Raw genomic sequence first — 20,696 nt, 5'->3', positions numbered from 1 at the left:
CTGTAAAGATTTTTTTCGAATGTCGAAACGCGATGTAAACTAAAGAAAAAGCTCAAGGAAGAAGAACAGATCGCCACATTCTGATTGCAAATATTTGCTGTCGTTATTCTTGAATGGCGACATTCGAAATCGCTGGTCGAAATAACGCCTGTGGTAACACAAGCTTGTAACACGTCCAAGACATATTTAGACGATTGTCGTCGTCAGATCGCAACTGCAGCGGTTTTATTATCGTCATCACACAGAGACGTACGTGTATTTTTCTTCTTCAATTAACCTTTACACAATCTAATTGTTTTATTTATTATTGGAAGAAAAACGCAGTCATTGAGCGGAAGATAGAGACAAGAAATGCAGGAAACAAAGACAAAAATGAGGAATGAAACAGAAGTCTGTAAGACTGACGTAATGTAGCCATAGATTCTATCACACGCAAATTTACGATAATCCACAAATAGCAGAGTTAGAATTAAGTATTGCTATTTATGCAACAATAGACGGTAGGGCAAGCTGCATCACACTCCAGGTTATAACGAGGTGAAGGTGTAATTAATTTTTCATCCCGGCTTTGTTGGTTTAATCGATGCCGGACACACGATCCCACCACCGAGAAATCTTGCGATTTCTTTCGATAAGAGGGAAGTAAGCAAACAAGTTGCACGAACGGTTGAACGACCTTAATATGATTTCATTAAATCTGTAGTAAAAAGGCACAGATAAACGAGAGAGAGAGAGAGAGAGAGAGAGAGAGAGAGAGAGAAAGAATAGAGGTACAACGGGAATCGACTGCTGCGACGTGTCGCGTCACAGCGCGAAGGATTCCAAAAATAGAGTTACGCACTGGGCATCTCACGCTCTCGTTCGTTCATTTGTCCGTTCTTCCTCGACGTTACGTGCGCGTGCGATCCATCTAGCATGCACATATTTATAATTTCATTCATAATGACACGTACTCTCGCGTATGTTCTGCGTTGCGGCTCGCCACTACACAGCGTACGAGATCTGTCTTAGGAAAATAAATATATTATCCACTTGAGATATTCTGCGATCAGTGTTTGCCGTTATTCTATATAAAATTATCTAAATAATTATCTACTACTAGTAGATGAAATGCTACTTTATGTTATCCTTATTTAGATGATTAAAATATATATTATCTTTAACCTTATATTAGATAAAGTGTTATCTTATGCAAATTTTCTTAATTGCGTAATTTGAAGTAGATTTGATCTAATCCACACTTCGAATAAGAAGGAACGTTTACGAGTCATACAACACACTTGTTTTTATATTCCATGTCTTGTTTAATAATGATATTATCTTAAAATATTATCTAGATAAATTATATATAATTTTATCTTTTATTTAAATTTAGATTTAAATCTTTATTTTATGTAAGATAAATATAGTTGAAATAATTTATTTTATTTTTTCTACATGATCTTAAGTTATCTAAGAACAACACTGCCTACAATGTTCTATATTTTAATATTGTTATTTCAATCAGATAAATCTGTTTAAGAGATTTAAATTTGGATTAAAATAATTGTTAAACAAATCGAAACCTTATCATCTAATTTCTTTCAGATTTAATTCGTTTCATTTTTTAATTACTGATCACTGAGATTTTTAATTCTTCCTTGACGAATTCAATTGAAATTGTCAAGAAATTGATTCGTGGCACAAAATTTATTTAGAGATATGTATTTGTACAGAAATAAATCCATTTTTAATTGAATTATAAAAGACTTTCACGATATTATTTTGTTATTTTGTTATTTTGTACAGGACGAACGATCGAAAGGTCTGATATGAAAGTGTGAGCTTCGTTCGTGGGAAATCGTTGCGATTGTCGGAATTGAGATCGATCGAATGTCGTGAAATGATAAATTATGCGTTAGCTTCAAAATACGTAACAATTCGTACCATTCGAAAAGAAAAGAGGAAGAGTTCAGAAAAGAATGAAAGAAGATGACTGGAGAAAGATGGAAATAAAAACAAACTAGATATAAAAAGATTAAAATCGGTAAAAAAGAAAAATAAATTAATGAACAACTTACAGAATTATAGTCAATTCCTCGGCAAGCTGGATCTTAATTGCTAAATTTCTAAATTTAAACAATTATATCATGTGTCACTATTTTTAGCAGACTTACAACATAACGGTTTTATAACAATTTAATAATCAAATACCTTAATACCTCAATTAAAATCTCTTTTATTATCCCCCCCCCCACCCATAGGAAATATATATTGCGAAAATCGATACAGAAATTTAGCAATCAAGATCCTGGTTGCCGAGGAATTGACTATGATTCTCTTAGTCATTTATTAACACATACTTGGTTTATAGCAATATATTGTTTAAATATGAAAGCAAAGTATAACAAATCAGTAATGAGAAAAATGACTGAAAAGGATTAAAAAAAAGTGAAACAAGAAGAGAGTAAAGTTGAGGATTGACATGGAAAGAGAAAAATAGAAAACAAAATAGAGAGTAAACGAAGAAACAGAGAAGGAGCACAGAAGAGGATAAAAGCGTGAAAAGAGAGAGGGAGATTGGGTGGCGAAGGAGTAGAAGAGCGCGTTCCGGGCAGGTGGTCGTCGGCGCATTCCGGATCAATACTTCCACCACTTCTTCTCTGAGGGGGGAGGGGGGAGGCTTCCATCAGGTAGTCTCTTCTCGCCCCTCTTTTCTAATTTTTATCCTTCTCTCGTACTCTATCTCTACGACTCATCTTGCTCCTTTCCTTCTTTCTGCCTTTCTTTCTTCTTCCATCTTATCCTGTCTTTCCTGTCATCGTTTTTATGCTTTCTCTCTTCCTCTTTGATCTATCTATTTTATATTCTTTTCCTTTCCTTTTTTTTCTTCGATGATTTTCTTTCCATTTTCTTACTCGCACATATTTATTCCTTCTGCTCATTTCCATTCTCCTTATATTGTATATAAATTTGATATATTTCTCTGTATCAATATCCAAAAATATAAAAATATAAAAAGTAAGACATAAGAAAAATGGAAATAATGCCGCAATTCACGAATAAATAATCGCTCCTTTTTAATCATGACTTTTGATTGGACAACTTTATAGCATTATATTTCAAAACCTACTGTTTGAAATGAAAAATAACAAATACTTAGATTATTTATTTTTTTGAAAACTTTTCTGTGGTATTTTGAGAAGTAGTGAATTTTAGGACACTCTACGTATGCACGCACACACGATACACGTAAGCATACGCACACACATAATATGGTCTGTTTATTACTTTTTATTGCCTATTATGCGTTTGCCGACTATTATATATATGGTATCTTCAACTTCTTTTAACCAACGCGGATTATTGGATGACCAATTATTACGCAAATTTATATTATTAATTAAGTATATATAATTAGTAAAATTTGTTTCATCAACGAATAAAGTTAATGAAAAAAGTTAATTGTTGATATGTATTTGATGTTGGAATCATTGACAGTATGTAACAGTTTTCAAAATCTATACCATACATGTCTTAATATAGTATAGATGGAATTTATGGTGGAGCAAGAATTCGTAGTACTTCTATTAATGCCAGATTCACTCATGTCAGATTCTACATATCATGAATTAATTTAAAGATTAACATGCACCGATTTTATTTATTTCATAATGCAAACAACATTCAAATATAAACGTATGGTGCAATATCATAGGCGACAAAATAATGAACAAACCATATTGCGTGCGTGCGTGCGTGCGTGCGTGCGAAAACGTTATGTAGGTTTGCAATCCTGTTCTGTTAATATAACTTATTAATTTATATAAATTCACGAATAAGCATTCGTACGAAGAAGTAGCACAATATTATGCATGGCTCCTATGATGTTTGAAAGTAGAGGAAGATAGGACACATTGACACGAGGCATTATGTGACAGCGTTTTTTTTTTATTAAATACAGCAAGTGCAGCCGAATTACATTAATACATATAAAAGAAAAGTATTACGAAAAAAATTACTTTGACGGAGTTTCAGGAAACTGTAAAAAAAATCATAGTGGGAGCAATATAAAAAAATCCGACCAGACCGAAAATTTGTTTTTCAGTTTTTGTTTCTCAAGATAAGACATTTCCTTTAATTGAACAAGTATATATAGCCTATTAAGTTATGTTTAGAGATTTATTTAAGACTATAATTATGTTAATGCAAGCCTCGTATCAGTGTCCACGTGAAATTAAGTGGCGAAGGGAAATTAAGTGGCATTTTTGAGGCAGTTTATGACTGTAATTCTTGAGTACATTGTGACATGCTTATTTCTGTTTATCACTCTTATTTCACGATTTTGTCAAACACAATCAATTATCAAAGAATATCATAATTTTTTTAAATTTTTATTTGAAACATTTTTTTACACGATTCAAGTTTAGCAGATATACAGCCACTAAATTGGACATCTTGTATGTGTACTTGTATAATAATATAATAATATATATACATGTATATACATAAATTAAATACTGGCATGCCATGTTTGCAACGAATAACATTAAAAGGAAAACATAATTACACAATTACTTATCTGATAATTATATAGATATTAATATAGAAAAGCGATTTAGTTTCCACGGTTCAAATTACATCGCATAATAGCATCGCTCTCAGAAAATGATTCATCGTTTTTTTTCTTTTTTTTCTAGGATTGCATCACGATCCTTCTTCCTTTTTCGAATGACATAAGATATATGTATAATAAATAAATACAACACACACACACACACACACACACACACACACACACACACACACACACACACACACACACACACAAAAGATGTCTGATTATGATACAACGCTTGTGTGCAACAGAATGTTAATTACGAGAATTTATATGTATACATATAACCTATTTGTCTATTTATAGCAGAATATTTACATCAGATATTAAATTCATCAAAATTATAACCGGTTTCACAAGTTCCTTAAAAATGATATTATCACGTATTACGTCTACAGTGATAAAAGTAAAAAAAAATATGTTTTATTTAGAATCCCATAAAAAACATAATTTAATATAATAGCTGAAAGATTAAATAATTTATTTCAGAAAAAAAGAAACTTTCATAATATTTTGCTATATGTCGAGATAGATTTCAATTTTATCGAAAAATTATATTTGCTTGTAAAATATATAATACGTCATTCTGTATAATCGCAAATTTTTTTGCGTGCAATAGTCAATTTCTTTGCTAGTACATTATGCAGTCGATTACGCGGTACGAACGCAGCTTAACGAATGACGCGACAATGTCACTTTCACTCTCTCACTCCCGCTGAAAAGTGTATTTCTATACTCCTATTCCGATCTTGACAGTGACCATAACCATTAGCATCAATTAGCCAAAATTAATCAAAATATATTTGTGTGTATGTGGTTTCTATATTTTAATGAAATATCATGGTAAATATGTGTGTTCATACGATTTTTTATTAAAAAAAATTTTTTGTCACAAAACACACACGCGCGCGCGCGCGCACCCCCCCCCACACACACACACATACCCACAATAAAAAAATATTTATCTACGAGATTCTGATTTTTTCACGTTTAGAAATTAAAATGTTGCTAAAGTAAAATGTTGTGCCCAAAAGTAATGTAGAAAAGTAATGTAGAACGCGAAGGATATCGTTTATCGGTTCAATGCTTATTTTACGAAAATTTTTTTATTCAATCAACATTTAAATTTTGTTACTATGAAAAAGAAATAATAAAGATCGTCCGAAGAAAATGTCTACAAAACATACATAAAATGTGTAAATTTACCCGTTTTACACTCTGTATCTATGTTATTGTTTAGGTAAACCGAATCTTCAAAATTATTCCGCTAATTATCCCTATTTTTACATTCTCCTTTTCCTTAACGTGGGCTGGAATGCTCTCTAGACGAACATTCGCGAGAGTCTGAATGAAAAAACACTGTTAATGCTCTCACTTGTGCATGACGCATGAAACTGTGTTTATGTCTGATATAATGGTCTCAGCACATCGTGACATGTGACTGTATTTCTTACTTCAAAAAACTAATACTTTCAATCAAGAAATGTATGCAAGCACTCTTCTTTCTTTTCATTTTGCATAAATTCGTGTATGTCCCAATATGTGTCATCTAATTTTAATATCATAAAAAATGTGATTACTAATTTATGTACATATAAATATAATTTATATTCCAAAGTCAATGTTTGTTAGACGCAATATATATTTTTTAAAATGCGGAAGAAAATTGAAATTTAGGTTAAATATTATTTCAATATCAGACGTTGTTAGATATAAACGACAAAAGTTTAAGTTTTATCTTAATAAAACTTCCATTTTTACACCGAGATTATCTTGTTAAAAATTTAATTTAAAGTTTAATTTCCAAGAATAACGCTGAAGAGTAAACATTGTAGACTAAAAAGTTAATTACATAAGGTATTTGATGACCTGTGTGAAGATAGCCCCCAACATTGAAAAAAATTAAGTTTCTATAACTCATTCGATTGCTCATCATTTGCATATTTCGAATTTTCGTTTGCACATTCCGAAACAGATCGATTTTTTTCGTTTGCATATCTTTAGTTAAAAAATTAACAGACAAATCTTGGTGAGGGGGCTAACTTTAAACTATAAAAAAATTCGTTTAAGGTCAAGGAATTCAGGAGATACACGATTCAAATCGGACACATGCACATTTTAGTTAAAAAATTGTGAATAGAAATGAATGGGACGCAGAATAGATGCAGACAAAAATCTATCGATTAAAATTATTTTAAATACAATAATCATGTTTTCATCTCATCTAGTGACTCTGATCGAAACTTTAATTGTTAATAACTTTTTAATTAAATGTGTGCAAACGGAAATCTATCGATTCGATCTATCTGTCGATTAATTCCATTTAAATCGCATATCTCCTGAATTCACCTTATAAATGGCATTCCGAATCAACCTGTTTTGGAATGTATAAAAGAAACTCTATTGATTCATCTATTTTTAATCTAATTTACTCGTAATTGGATGGCTAGTGTGAAGCCCTTGGCTCACCGAAATTTGTTTTATTAATAACTCTTTCTTATTAGAAGTGTGCAAACGAAAAATCGAAATGTATATACGTACATGTGCAAACGATGAGCAATTGAACGAACCATAGAAACTTAATTTTTTCAATGTTAGAGCTATCTTCACTCAGGTTATCTAATAATACTTTTACAAAAAAAAAAATTCTAACTCGCTTTGTCGATAGAACTCTCTCATTTATAGATCTGCAAAATTAGCATTCCATTTTTATTTGAATTTTATAAGATATTATATGATATAATAATCAGCAACTCTCTATAAAAAGTTTTCATCAATCATATCAGCATTTCTAAAAAATTCTAAAAAATATATTAATTTATCGAAAATTTATATTGTATTAACGCGATGTATGTGTAATTTATTTGAATTTTATTAGATGTCTTCAGATTTTCAAAATTTTACAGATCGTTAAACGAAACGTTTCGCGATTCATCCGTCGGAATTTGCTTTCTGAGCATCACGTTGCTTTTTCACACAATTTGCGTATTCGAGCGCGTCATTGAGTAGTTTTCTTCTTTTATCTTTTGAAGAAGCGATATATATCGGTTATGATAAAGTAACAACGTGGATCGAAATATCATTCGGTGTATCGAGCACCGAAAAGGTTCGGTTTAAAGAGGATGTGCCGCGCCGAAGTCGTAAAACTTTTACGATTGTCGGCACGTTAGGATCGTTCACTCCTGGAAATGGGCTCGAGTGTTTCGTGAGCATGTTCGAATATAGAGGGATTTTTAATCGATAAAAAAAAATTTGTTTATCGAATTGAACAGCTACACTATAAGTTATAAGCCTGTTAAAAATATTGGCGCGTGATTGATAATATAAAATATTTGAATTTATTACATATAGATTTCATATTTAACATTTAAAATTCTACTTTCGAGTAATAGTTTTAGACTTTTTTCAGTTGTTTGTTAAAATGCATTATTATGCATTATGCTTGTATTGATGTATTGTTCGAATATATAGTCTCAAATTTTATCCCGTCTATAGGATGTCTAGAAAATGAGGATTAATCCTCCGTGATAGAGAAGACAATGTATAAATAACACAAATAAACTTCCTCTATATTGACTATATTGACTGCAGTTTGATAATTTAAATTATATCTTCATTATTTATAATTATAACACTAATATAATAAAATAAAAAATAGATACAATTAATGAATGTATTAATGAATGGATGTCTCTTGATTGCATAAAAGGATAATTATTTACACTAAATTTCAAAAGCGATAATAGATTGAGATAAACTTTATATGCTATACATCTTCTATTGCAAATAACATTTCCAAAAGTAAATATGGATAGAGGATAGAGAGGAGTATTTACAATTCTAAGATAAAAAATTTTTTTAAACAATACATTAATAATACTAATATAAGTCGAGTATATCTTAATAAATAACCGAAAGAAAACATAGTCAATTCCTTGGAAGCAGGATCTTAGGATCTTTCTGATATCGATTAAAAATGTTTGATTATCGAATTGTTGTAGAACCGTTATGTAAGTCTACTAAAAATAGTGGCATGTGATTGATGATATAATTATTTGAATTTATTTCAGATATATAGCATCTCCTTGATCTTGTTTAAAAATATCTCTTTATTATCCTCAAATTCCTCTTTATTAATTTTTTTAAGTCTTGTGGATATTACCATGCGCAAGTACGATAAATAAAATTCAATTTTTTTGTACGAGTACTATTTGAATCCTATGAAATCGAAATTGAACATTGAAACTAATTCGAATTTTTGAGTACATACTGAACTTCTATTTGCATCCCACTTCTATTTGCTTTCGTTCAGCTGTCCCTATGTTACAAGCTATAATGTCATTCGTGCAATACTCGATAGACACGATAATTTATTACACTGATCATTTAAAAAATCGACATATAAAAGACATATAAAATTCAATTCATCTTTATAAACTCGTGGTTATATCCTTAAATTTCAATTTTCAAGCTGTTTTTATTATTAAGAAAAGAAAGTATAAAAACGTAAAAGTATTACAATACATATTTGTATAATATATCTATATAATTTTGTATATTTGTATAATGTTATTTATAAATTGAGTATTAAATCTTGATGTAAATCATGTTTAGACTAAACTTTAAAACTTTCTGAGTTTTAAAGTCCAGTCTGAATACTATACTAAATTTCAATAAAACTATTATGTCTAAAAAGCTATTACAGCTATTACAAAGATATTTTAAATTATTCGAAAAAAAGAGCATTTTAATTTTATGAAAAAAATCACTTCAGATTAGAAAAGTCGTGAAAAATCACAGTTTGGAATACTCTATGTAAATTTTTATTATCTCGTAGTTCTGGAATGTAACTGCATATTTCCAATATTTCCGCGTTACACATGAATCTTGAGATAATTTAAATACGTAAGTACTGTAATCCACAAAGAAACAATGTTTCCTGATAAAAAAAAAAACCTGGTCGGAAGTGATAACAAATTGCGTCGATTTATACCGTAATAGAGAAAGATATCTTGATAGTTCTCATCTTACTATTAATTCACCTCTCGCCTTTGTCTTTTCCTTGATTGACTGTCAATAATCTTTTCATAAATGATGTTCGCGACATGTGAGCAATTCCTTTTATTAAGACGTATATTCACTTTTTACAAACTGTTACATTCTTTAGTTTATAAAGAAGTAAGAATTATCTCCATAATAATCTTACGCGTCTCACCGGCAATACCGATTGCCTTATTTTGCCTGCCTATAAAATATTTATAAATTAGGCTAATAGACAAACAAACACAAAAAACATGTAAAAACACGTAAAAAAGGATAATCGCTTTAATTTAACTTATCTCAACAGTTTCGTGCAAACCATCGGATAGTATCCTTTTTCTGTAACAAAATAGTTGTAGAGAATAGTTTATGTGAGAAACTATCAGAGTAAAATGAAGATCTTTTTCTTTTGTCTTTTTGTCGGGAATGTTATCCACATAGCCGAACTCACGAGAGATCGGTTCTACGATCTTTGCTGTGGTGGCTTTTTCTTCCCTCCTCCCCCCGCCCCCTTTTTTTTTGGAGCCCTTTAGGTCGCCATGTTAATTCCTAGTTCCTTTCGATGCGATTCCATACAGATGGCGGTGGCAATAAATGCACGAGAGAGAAGGAGAAAATTTCCCAATTATACGTAGCAGAGTAATATTACCTTACGTATTGTTGGGAGTGTCGTAATGTTCGATTGCAGCTGCAAAGTCGATGGTCAAAATCTTTGAAATTCATATCATGGTTGCTTTCCTCCACGGAGACAAACTTTGACAAATATTTATTGTGTTGTTATATCCTTCTAAAAATAAATCCTACAAAGACAAAGATGAGCACTTTGAGTTGTGGTTGAGCCAACAAAAGCAAGATCGATCCGTTATGACGCTCTGAGTTATGATATAGTCCTTGCGAAGAAGAGATTTCTGCCGTAAATTCTTATGAAATAATAACATACACAATCAACAAAGTCGTGATAAGGTTCCTTACAATGATTACATAAATAAATTAAAAATCAAGTCAATGATAATACATTTTTTTTCTTTGTTGTATATTTAATCTCTATTAAAATGTAATATTTATATGTGGCGTCAGTCATAGATAGTTCCAAGAGAAATAAGTCCGATTAAAAGCTGCACCGAGCGAGAGTATAGAAAAGAGCGGAATATGTCAGAACAAGTAGACAATTTATGCAATTGCATCAATAAAATATTGGAATTGTGAATATTTGAATAACCAAAATTATTTTTTAACATGATCTTGACATCTTTGTAATTATTTCCAAGAATGCCGAAATTGAAAGCACCTGATCCTGTATATTGTGTATATTCTTTGTTGTGACATTGTAAGTATTTTTGTTAACAATAATAATGTTTAGCGAAAAATTTTTGTATGTCAATTCCGACTGTAATAATCACAATTCGTCCAGTCAGAGCGAATGGTTTCCCAAGTTTATAATATCCTTTCGGTTGTTTTGTAGAAATATATTTATTGAAAAAACGACAGCAAGTAACATATTCCGTCTATATTTCTTTCTACATTTCTTTTTATGGTTTTTATGGTTTTATAGTCACAATTATCGTCGGAGTTTCAAAATCATATTCATTTTTCTCTAATCACAAATTCTCTCGCATGTCTCTTGCATGTCGCATTTCTAATCGTTACATTCGTTTGCTCGTGCGCTCGTCGAGTTACGAATTTGAAAAGAATTACACAGTCATCACACGTCGATAACTTGGACCGCTTCTTTTGGTTGATACACATGTATGTCAACCAAAGTATGCATAACGTGTGCATAACGCGTATCCGGAAAGCAAATATTCAGAGTTAGCAGATGACACAAGGCGCAAGTAAAAATTGCAAAATGTCTCTTTTAGTTAATTCAGTAAAATGAAAAATTGATATAATTTATCAATACATGTTATACATCGTATTATCGTACATGTGCACGCCGCGATTAGGATACAATAACTTCTAATTCGTTATAGCTCAACACAGGCATTCCCCATGCCAAAGACGTTTCTACATATCGCAATATACTACTATACTACACATTGTTAGCATGTCTCATTGTTTCAAGAATGCAATGAAAGAGTTAGTAACGATATCAGTGTGTCCACTGGGTATATTCCGTAAACAATCTTTTACACAGTCGCACGTGTAGCGAGTGCCACTACTCGGCAGGCGGGTCGCCACAAAAACGTATCATATCTGACTGAACAAATCATGGTCATGATCGCATATTACATTCATATTATTTCTCTGTGCGATTTCAAAATTTTTCTTTGTTCCTTATTTGTTTGGATTATCATCCAATTAGGGATCAAGCATGATTTAATTGAATGTTCACATCTAGTCAAGACGATTATAATAATCTATAATCTTTTTGACTATTTCATCACTTTTGTGATCAAATTTCGAATTGACCAAAATTTGAATTATATACTGAAAATCGCAAGAACAAATCTAGAACCTGACTATAAATTGATCGTTCCTACACGGAATCACGCGTAAATCGCGTAAATCTCGATTCTAAAATTTATTCCGCCTTTTTGTGTCATTTTCTTTCCTTCTCGCTAATCACGTTGCGATTCATACGCTTGTCGAAGACGAAATGGCCGTTGAGTCGCGCTAAGCTTATAACTATTTTATAATTGGCGATCTTCTAGATCTGAGCATGTATGATTTTCAGAGATGTCGCGAGAAACGTATCAGTATCTTTCTCGTGAAGAGATGTAAGCGAAGTATCATTTATGATGAAACTACGGTTACCGGTGCTACATCTGTTTTGCGTGCTTGCACGCCTAAGAATTTTCGGTACTTACTAAAGCAGGATAGATACATTCGGATGAAAGAAAGAACGAGAAATTTAAATGTAAGATATTAACAGAAAAAAAGATTCTCGATATAATAATAATAATAATAATAATAATAATAATAATAATAATAATAATAATAATAGATAATAATAATAATAGATAATAATAAGACTGATGAGAATCGGCGTTATAAATAATGCGCAATTATGTTTAATTTTAATTATTTTTATTAAAAAAAAATGCCAAACGTTTCGACTCGAATTTGGGCCATCTTTAATAATACAAAAATGTAGCAAGGATATATCTCCGGTAAGCCCAACTATAAAAAAATAATGATGTCACTCACGTCGGTTTACTAAATGAAATTACTAATTACCAAAATAAAACTTTTAATATGAGATGACACATTCAAATCATTCGTATGAAGTAAAAAGGAAAAAGTAGTAATTATAAAACGATTGTCACTCACACTTAAATGTAAGAAGTACAAGCAACGTGAACAGACCTGGTATTTATTATCGGTGTCCGTGACACGACATGATACGGCGGACAATTGCGAGCTCTCATTTAAGATTCCTTAGAAATTTCTTATCGAGAAGGAGGTAGCTATACGTAGTTTACAAACCATTTTCTTGTAGATAGCGTCAGTGGTGTCAGCGTAATTAATGTCAGCGGAGACTGGCATGATATCGATATGACATGTGCAATCTTATCGAGCATTCGGGCATATGTCTCTTTCATCGGTATCTTCAATTTTATAAAGGTGAATGGGAAATTGAAATTGATAAAACTCGGCATTTCGAGACCCGTCATGCCTCCTACTTATTACAAGCTGTAGTCAAACTTTGACAATGTTTTGTACATCGTTGGCTGTATCGACCACTCACAATCTTTGACATATGAGCACATATGTGAGCCTCGAGAATCCTGTTGCATACGACAATCATCTCAGAGAGAGTCGTTTTGAAGAATATCGATTTGCATTTTAATTCAGCCATCAAAATGCTCGTAATTTATCGCCCGAATTAAGGCGTGTAGGGTTATCCTTTGAGTTTATCTCTCGCTAGATTAACGCGTGATACCACATCAACGAGCGCAATGACATCCAATAAACTCAAATTTTTTTGTGTTTTCCGCGTCTCTTCACTAACCATATATGTACGTACGTAATGTATGTTAGTAATGTCCTTAGTAAATATGCCTTAGATATAATATAAATGCTATCAATAGTAATATTTCTGTGGAAACTGTGACACGAAATCATCTGCGCCTAAGACTTTCATCGATGCAATCCAATATTTCTTGCACGATGCATCAATCACTAACATATTGAAAGACACAAACAGTACATTTACCGCAGAGGTGTACATGTGATGTAATTGTACAAGTCAAGAATGACAGACTTGCTGTCAATTATTCAATAGCTTCAAGGATATTATGCTCAAACCGTGCTTGCATTCTGCTTGCGAGAAGGTGACGATGGAATTGAAGGATCTATGATAGAAATTGAAACTTCACCACTTCTTCATACACTATTTTTCTTAACAGCGTAGTTTTGTAACAAGGAATTTTCATATACGTTTTATCCAAACTAAAGATAAAAAAATAATGAATTAAGATACCGAATAGAAGGAATTGATATATTGATGCTTTGGTGAGATAAAAGCCACCAAAGATGAAAAATATTGTAGTTTTCTATTACAAAATCCGGGCAACTTCAGCCTTCGATATCCCACACAAATTCTGTTAAATCATCTTCTGATCATTCTTATTCTACGTTGAAAACCATGATTTTACCTGGTTATCATAATAATAAACTGATAATGGTTACACACGCATAATTCTTACCTTTATAGTTGGGTAATCAAGCTTGTTTATCGCTGTGATCAAAACTATTTGAAACAAATAAAAAAAACTCTTTCTCTTTCTCCATAAACCGAACTAACCTTTGAGCAGCGGCAACTGCTGGAGCTCCACATCCTGCGAGTTGCGATAGCGGGAGGAGCCTTGCGACTTTTTGGATTTTTTCTTGAGGGATCGCTTGGCGAAGGGATCTATCCTGTCCACGAAGGCCCCTGACGACATTTTGGCATTAACGGAGGCACTGTGAGACTATCTTGATGCTTAAGCGGAAACGCTCGCACTGCTTTCCACCGGGTGTCCTCTTTCCGCGTGAACAGCGGAGTCGCCTTGCGACTAGAGATCGAGATCACCTCCGCTCCGAGAAGACCGCATTCCGTGGCTGTGACTACGACGAAATAACACCGCACTCACAAAAGAAATAAAGAGACGAATATATACGTTTACGCGAATGCACGTGACGCGCTTTTATATCCGATCGCATCGATTCCTCTCTCTCTCTCTCTCTCTCTCTCTCTCTCTCTCTCTTCTTCCCCTCCCTCCCTCCCTCTTCTCCCTATTTTCGTCCCCGCAACCCACACTACGGACACGTTTACTGTTCACGCTGCACACCGAAAGGCGGTGGCGGAAGAGAACGATGACAACGGCGACAAGGTGTACTCCGTCGAGGATGTTCGTTGCACATAGCACACGCGAGGAATTCGTTTCTCCTAGTCGATGACGATCGACACGAAAACCGATCGAGGGACTTGACCGACTTTATTGTACCTATTTGTTTAGCATTCACGTATCTTCGAAAGTTTGTCGCACGAGATTAGCTTTCTCGAAAACTTAACTGGCTTTCCGACCGTCACTGTCACGGTCACCGTAGGAGGAAGGGACGCGATGATTCCTAGACAGCTAGGCGTTGTCACATGCGGACGCACGCCCGTGTGCCGTGTCCGTCCGTCCGTCCGTCCGTCCGTCTGTTCTTCCTTCCTTCCGCAAACGTAGGTGCTCCCACCTACACGCCGCGAGAGGTACGTAAAATGTGATGGTACGACGTTGTGAAAACGTCCGACGACACAACCGGTGATTGCTTTCCGACAGTCGCCCTCTAAACTCCGATCTCACTCGTGACGTAAGATGAATTCGATCGAACGAGACTGATGAGGCTGACGATGCTGATGATGATGATAATAATGATGATGACGACGACGACGACGATGATGATGATGACGGCAGCTGCACCGAACAGTCATGGATATTCGCCGTCGCTGATTCCGTTAGTTAGTCAGTTTGTCTCTTTGATGATGCGCGGTGCCGCGGATCGCATGTCGTTCACTTCACTCGCAATCACTCGCGCGCGTACGCATGCACGCATGCACGCACGCATGCACGACGCAAGAGTCGTGCTGCTGCGCGCGTCAAGTCAAACCGTGTCGACCTGCCGACGACTGAAGGGAGAAAGAGAAGCACTGTTACGAAATAGGATTCGCGTATAGTTGGCCTAACGAGGCGCACGTCCGTGTAGGAAATATGGCCGCGGGTAATGTGGCCGCGCGCACACGCACGGTATATGTAATCGCCGATCAGGCGGATACGCGATTCACCGAGGGAGACAGCGGTCTATCGCCGTCGATACTGCTGCCGTATCCTTGGATCCTTTTTCAGATGGCCAAAGATCGCTATTACTCCACTTCCACGTCGTCTTCGTCCTCGTCTTCCTCCTACTTCTCCTCCTCCTCCTCCTCCTCCTCCTCCTCCTCCTCCTCCTCCACCACCACCACCACCACCACCACCTCCACCACCTCCTCCTCCTCCTCCTCCTCCTCCTCCTCCTCCTCCTCCTCCTCCTCCTCCTCCTCCTCCTCCTCCTCCTCCTCCTCCTCCTCCTCCTCCTCCTCCTCCTCCTCCTCCTCCTCCTCCTCCTCCTCCTCCTCCTCCTCCTCCTCCTCCTCCTCCTCCTCCTCCTCCTCCTCCTCCTCCTCCTCCTCCTCCTCCTTCTCCTCCTTCTTCTCCTCCCCCTTACGTTCGCGCGCTCAGATGCCGATATGCGCTGAACGACGTTTTGGATAAACGTGTACGTTAGGAACAGCTCTCGGTAGCACTGCACTCGGCCGCCATCAGCTGCTCACTGCGACGTGGAGGTCTATCTCTCATTTTCCGCCGGAGCAAACGCGACCGTACGTCAAGCGTTGAGAATCGCCGGAATGTGGCCCGACATTGCCCTATGTTCCGTGCTATCACCACTACTAATACTACTACTGTTACTACTACTACTACTACTACTACTATTACTACTACTATTACTATTACTACTACTACTACTATTACTACTACACTACTACTACTACTACTACTACTACTACTACTACTACTACTACTACTACTACTACTACTACTACTACTACTACTACTACTACTACTACTATTACTAATGATACTACTGGTCCTATTACTGCCTTGTGCTCGTTAGTTAACTACTCGACGTATTTCTTTTCGCCCAGTTTCTCGTCTTCGATTTTACTCCGCTTTATTCTCTGTGTCGCGCGCGTATACACTACTCTACCGCCCTGTCCGAGTATCGCTTGTCCGCCACTGCGGAAAACGATGCCGTTTCTATCCTTAGAGGAAACCGCACGTTCGTTCGCGACGAATCACACGCGGGGAAAAAAATAAAAGCAAATCTCGAGAATTATCGCGCCGCACACCGTCGTTCTCTGTTCACTTATTGAAAATCCGTCAAGAAGTGCCTTGGTGCCTGAAAATAGTAATGTATGTTCGACAATCATCGGTCGAAGACGACCGAACGTCGACGAAAGCACACGAGCGCGGCAGATGGCGGCGGCGTTGCGCGGCCAACTTTTTCATGTTGTGCCTGCTGTCGCGACGCGTCGCGATCCTTGACCAATAACCACGCGCCGCTATGCGTCTATCGGTAGCGACACATCATAAAACTTGACCAATAGCGTGCCACCGTGAGCGACCGCACGCCATTGGTCGGCGGCCGTGCCCGCGATCGATGCATGCGGGCGAACGTGCTGAAACTGAAGGTGGCGCGATGCGTGGATTCGATCGTTAATGACGAATCATGTTGCCATTTTATGGATGCCAGAATGACGGCTTCGATTTCTCCTCACCCTTCCTACATGTCTCTCTCTCTCTCTCTCTCTCTCTCTCTCTCTCTCTCTCTCTCTCTCTCTCTCGCGAATTTTCGTTCCATTTGATTGCAACGAATCGTGAACCATTTATAAAATTATGAAAAATTATGAATTCTTAACATATTTTGAAAAATATATTACAAAAAATATAAATGTTTTGAAATTTTGGAGTTTTAATAGATTGGATATTAAAGATCTTTGATTGAAATTATATCAATTATTATCAATTGATAGAAATTATATCAATTATATCATGTCGATATTAAAGCAAGATGTTATACACATATCACGAATTTTTTTATTACGATTAAATTCTCCTGCAGAAAATTTTAATTTAAATTTTGGATATGAATTAATATTTTATAATTTTTTGAAATTATATATTTTCGCAATACAAAAGCTAATTTCTTGTTACGTGTATGTTCGTGGCATTTCTTTTGTATTTTACGTTCGGCGCTGGCGATATAAACCTTTTTGATGTCGTGTGATCCATAGGCTACAATCAATGTAACACTACAAATGCTTCGAAGCGTTTGATTCTCCAATCAAAACAAAGAATTTTACTAACACACCAATCAAAAAATGCTTCAAAGCATTTGTAGTAAGCCCTTGACCGTACCCACAATGTGATAAATAATCGACGTTGCGTTTCAGAATATATGTATGCAAAATGTCAAATGTCGTACAAGAGTTTTTATCATTATTATAATTATTATACAGCTCTTTAATTAGTATAATGATGTTAGTGATAATTATATTGTTGCGGTATAGCGTCGCGGTTTCAAAGGTCTTGTTTAAATAAATGCATATTAATTTATAAATAACTTGTCTCCCTTACGTCATTCATCTTCAATCTTCATCATAACTGATCATAACTTTAACTTCTCGAATATTACGCAAGCAACTTTATCGCCAGAGAAGGTGCGTTTTTCGTGAGTCTGTGATAATCAGTCTTGTAGGTGTCGTTCTTTACTAAAGTTGACGACGATTGACAATTTGTCACTGTATTCATTTGAAATCTGAAGAAAATCTTGTGTATTTTACAAAAGAATTTCTATCTGTTAAAATAAAAATTATATTTTCGTATCGAGAGATCCATATCCATATAATCTTTAAGAGGTGGAATAAGCAATAAGAAACTATATGACTAAAATGACATTAATTGACGGAAAAAAGGTTCGAGATTTTGAAATAAAAAACTAGTAGTGAAAGTAAAGCGTTTAAATTTCAAAGTACGAATATATTCATAGAAAAAAAAGAGAAGTGCAATCATGTAACAGCGTATTTAATCTGATCTAACCTATCAAATGAGCAAGATTGATAACAGTAAGTTAATCGCATGATAGAAATTTAAAACATTTAGAATTATATATCAATTTATAAGAAAAGTTATTTCTAGTAATATAGAAAGAGAGAAATATAAGAAAATCTAAAATCAGAAGTCTAATAGATATACTTAGTAAGTTAAAAATATATTAAACTTATTTTTAAGAACAATAAAACGGCACTATGAACATCCTTTCATCGTGTCCTGGATTATACTGCGGTAGAGAGTTATTGCCGGATGGAAACTGGAGTGATTGTGGTGCTTGTCCACGTGGCTTTCGTGCCAATGCCTCCTCGGCATGCGAACCATGTGACGATGCACCAATGTTCTACGACTGGCTTTATCTAGGCTTTATGGCCCTTCTAGCCCTGGTGCTGCATTGGTTCTGCATCGATATGGTGGCCATGCGTCGTAATATACCCAAGGAAGTGATTGCTCTGCACCTATCTGCATTGTTTGAGATAGTGCTGGCATCCCTTATAGTCCTTCAACTGACAGATCCAATTGGAACGTTCAACGTCAAGTCATGCAGAGCAAAAAAATTATCAGATTGGTATACATTACTTCACAATCCAAGTCCTAATTATGAAACAATGTTACACTGTACACAAGAGGCAGTTTATCCCTTGTTAGTATTATTAAAACATAGTTTTTATTAGCCTTTTAAGATTGCATATATTTCTCTGGCAAATCTACATTATTGAATTTATTGCGATAATAAATCTTATAAAAATATTTCAATAAAATATAAAAAATATCAAAAATTCATTACTATTATAAATTTCTATCGATGTTCATTTGTCACAAAAATATTGTAATTTTTAGAAGGTCAAAGCTCCTGTTGATTCATTGCAGATATCTTAGATTGATGTTAAAAACAAGAAAATACATAAAAAAAATTCTTACAAAATTGTAGTGACCAAAATAGTAACCTTTGATATTTATAATTAATAAGTCTTATAAAATATACCGAAAAAAATTTTCCTTTAATTTGCTAATAATCGTATTTAAAGTTATGATTCTGTTTTGGATTAGACTGATAGTTTATTGATTGTCGAAGCAAAAGGAATTTTTGATCTGTTTCTACTTTAATTTATTCGTAAAAATTTTTGTGTATTTTCTTGCTTTGGACATCAGAAATTAAAATGGCCACAATAATACAGCAGAAATCTAAACTAAAATCATTATTTTTGACAAATATTCTGCGCTTAACGTCGATTGTCACGTATCTTTGATTTATAACATTATTCTATTATTTTACAGATATACTATGGTTTTTATCTTCTATGCCTTAGGAATAATTCTCATGCTATTAATAAGGCCGTTAATAGCAAAGAAATTCTTGCCAAAGCAGGGCAAATTCTCCATTTATGCTGCGTTATACTTTTATCCAATCCTTGCATTACTTCATGCCATGGGTGGAGGTCTAATATGTAAATCATTCTTTATGCTGTAGAGAATCATATAATTGCTGTTTATACATGTATAATTTTTTTTTTTTTTCAGATTATTCTTTCCCTTATATCACTATTATTTTGTCGGTGCTTTCAAATGCAGCACATTTCGCATTTAAATTGAATCAGACGGTAAAATCGTTGCTTCTAAGCTCTATCTCGGACATAAAAAATGTAATAGTCATCTTGGGTCATTGGCTGCTGCACGGATATGGTGTGATAGCAGTCGCAACTCTTCGTGGAATCAGTATACATCCTGCGATGTTGTGTATCGTCTTATCACCCGCTCTGTTTTATATCATGACAGCAAGATTCACCGATCCACATAAACTTCATATTGAATGAATTTTTCATGTAATTCTTTTGTATCCTACACATTAATATATTTAAATTATAATAAATACATAATTTTGCGTGAAGCATTGCAAGATTATTTCGATAAAGATTTTCCAAGTTTATGTAAGCATGGTATTT

General features: G+C 34.5%; 2 protein-coding genes across 6 annotated transcripts in view; one reads left to right on the top strand and one right to left on the bottom strand.

Moving 5' to 3' along the window:
• Window positions 1-17,088, bottom strand: part of wdb (serine/threonine-protein phosphatase regulatory subunit widerborst) — a 29,672-nt gene extending 12,584 nt beyond the window's left edge. The window contains exons 1-2 of one of the 4 annotated variants that reach the window (XM_089070830.1): window positions 16,740-17,088; window positions 14,385-15,734 (exon numbers count right to left, since the gene is read on the bottom strand). In XM_089070830.1, coding sequence (XP_088926956.1) covers window positions 14,385-14,523 — 139 coding nt within the window. In that variant the 5' untranslated portion in view covers window positions 14,524-15,734; window positions 16,740-17,088. Of the gene's footprint in view, window positions 1-14,384; window positions 16,027-16,739 lie in introns of those variants that run through there. The other 3 variants (XM_089070829.1, XM_089070831.1, XM_011641926.2) reach the window with 3 other exon arrangements.
• Window positions 17,089-18,073: 985 nt separating this feature from the next.
• Window positions 18,074-20,641, top strand: LOC105429150 (JNK1/MAPK8-associated membrane protein). 2 transcript variants are annotated; one of them, XM_011641928.3, is made up of 4 exons: window positions 18,074-18,362; window positions 18,934-19,396; window positions 20,032-20,201; window positions 20,275-20,641. In XM_011641928.3, the coding sequence occupies exons 2-4, from the start codon at window positions 18,951-18,953 to the stop codon at window positions 20,565-20,567; spliced, it is 909 nt and encodes a 302-aa protein (XP_011640230.2). In that variant the 5' UTR covers window positions 18,074-18,362; window positions 18,934-18,950; the 3' UTR covers window positions 20,568-20,641. The 2 variants fall into 2 exon arrangements, with proteins under 2 accessions (XP_011640230.2, XP_011640229.2); XM_011641927.2 differs by having other exon boundaries at window positions 18,077-18,767.
• Window positions 20,642-20,696: the final 55 nt, after the last annotated feature.

Source organism: Pogonomyrmex barbatus, unplaced genomic scaffold (genome assembly GCF_055798465.1).
Source record: "Pogonomyrmex barbatus isolate J1 unplaced genomic scaffold, ASM5579846v1 scaffold11, whole genome shotgun sequence".
NCBI classification, from domain to species: domain Eukaryota; kingdom Metazoa; phylum Arthropoda; class Insecta; order Hymenoptera; family Formicidae; genus Pogonomyrmex; species Pogonomyrmex barbatus.
Note: the sequence above shows the minus strand (reverse complement) of the source record. Positions and strands in the feature narration are given on the sequence as shown.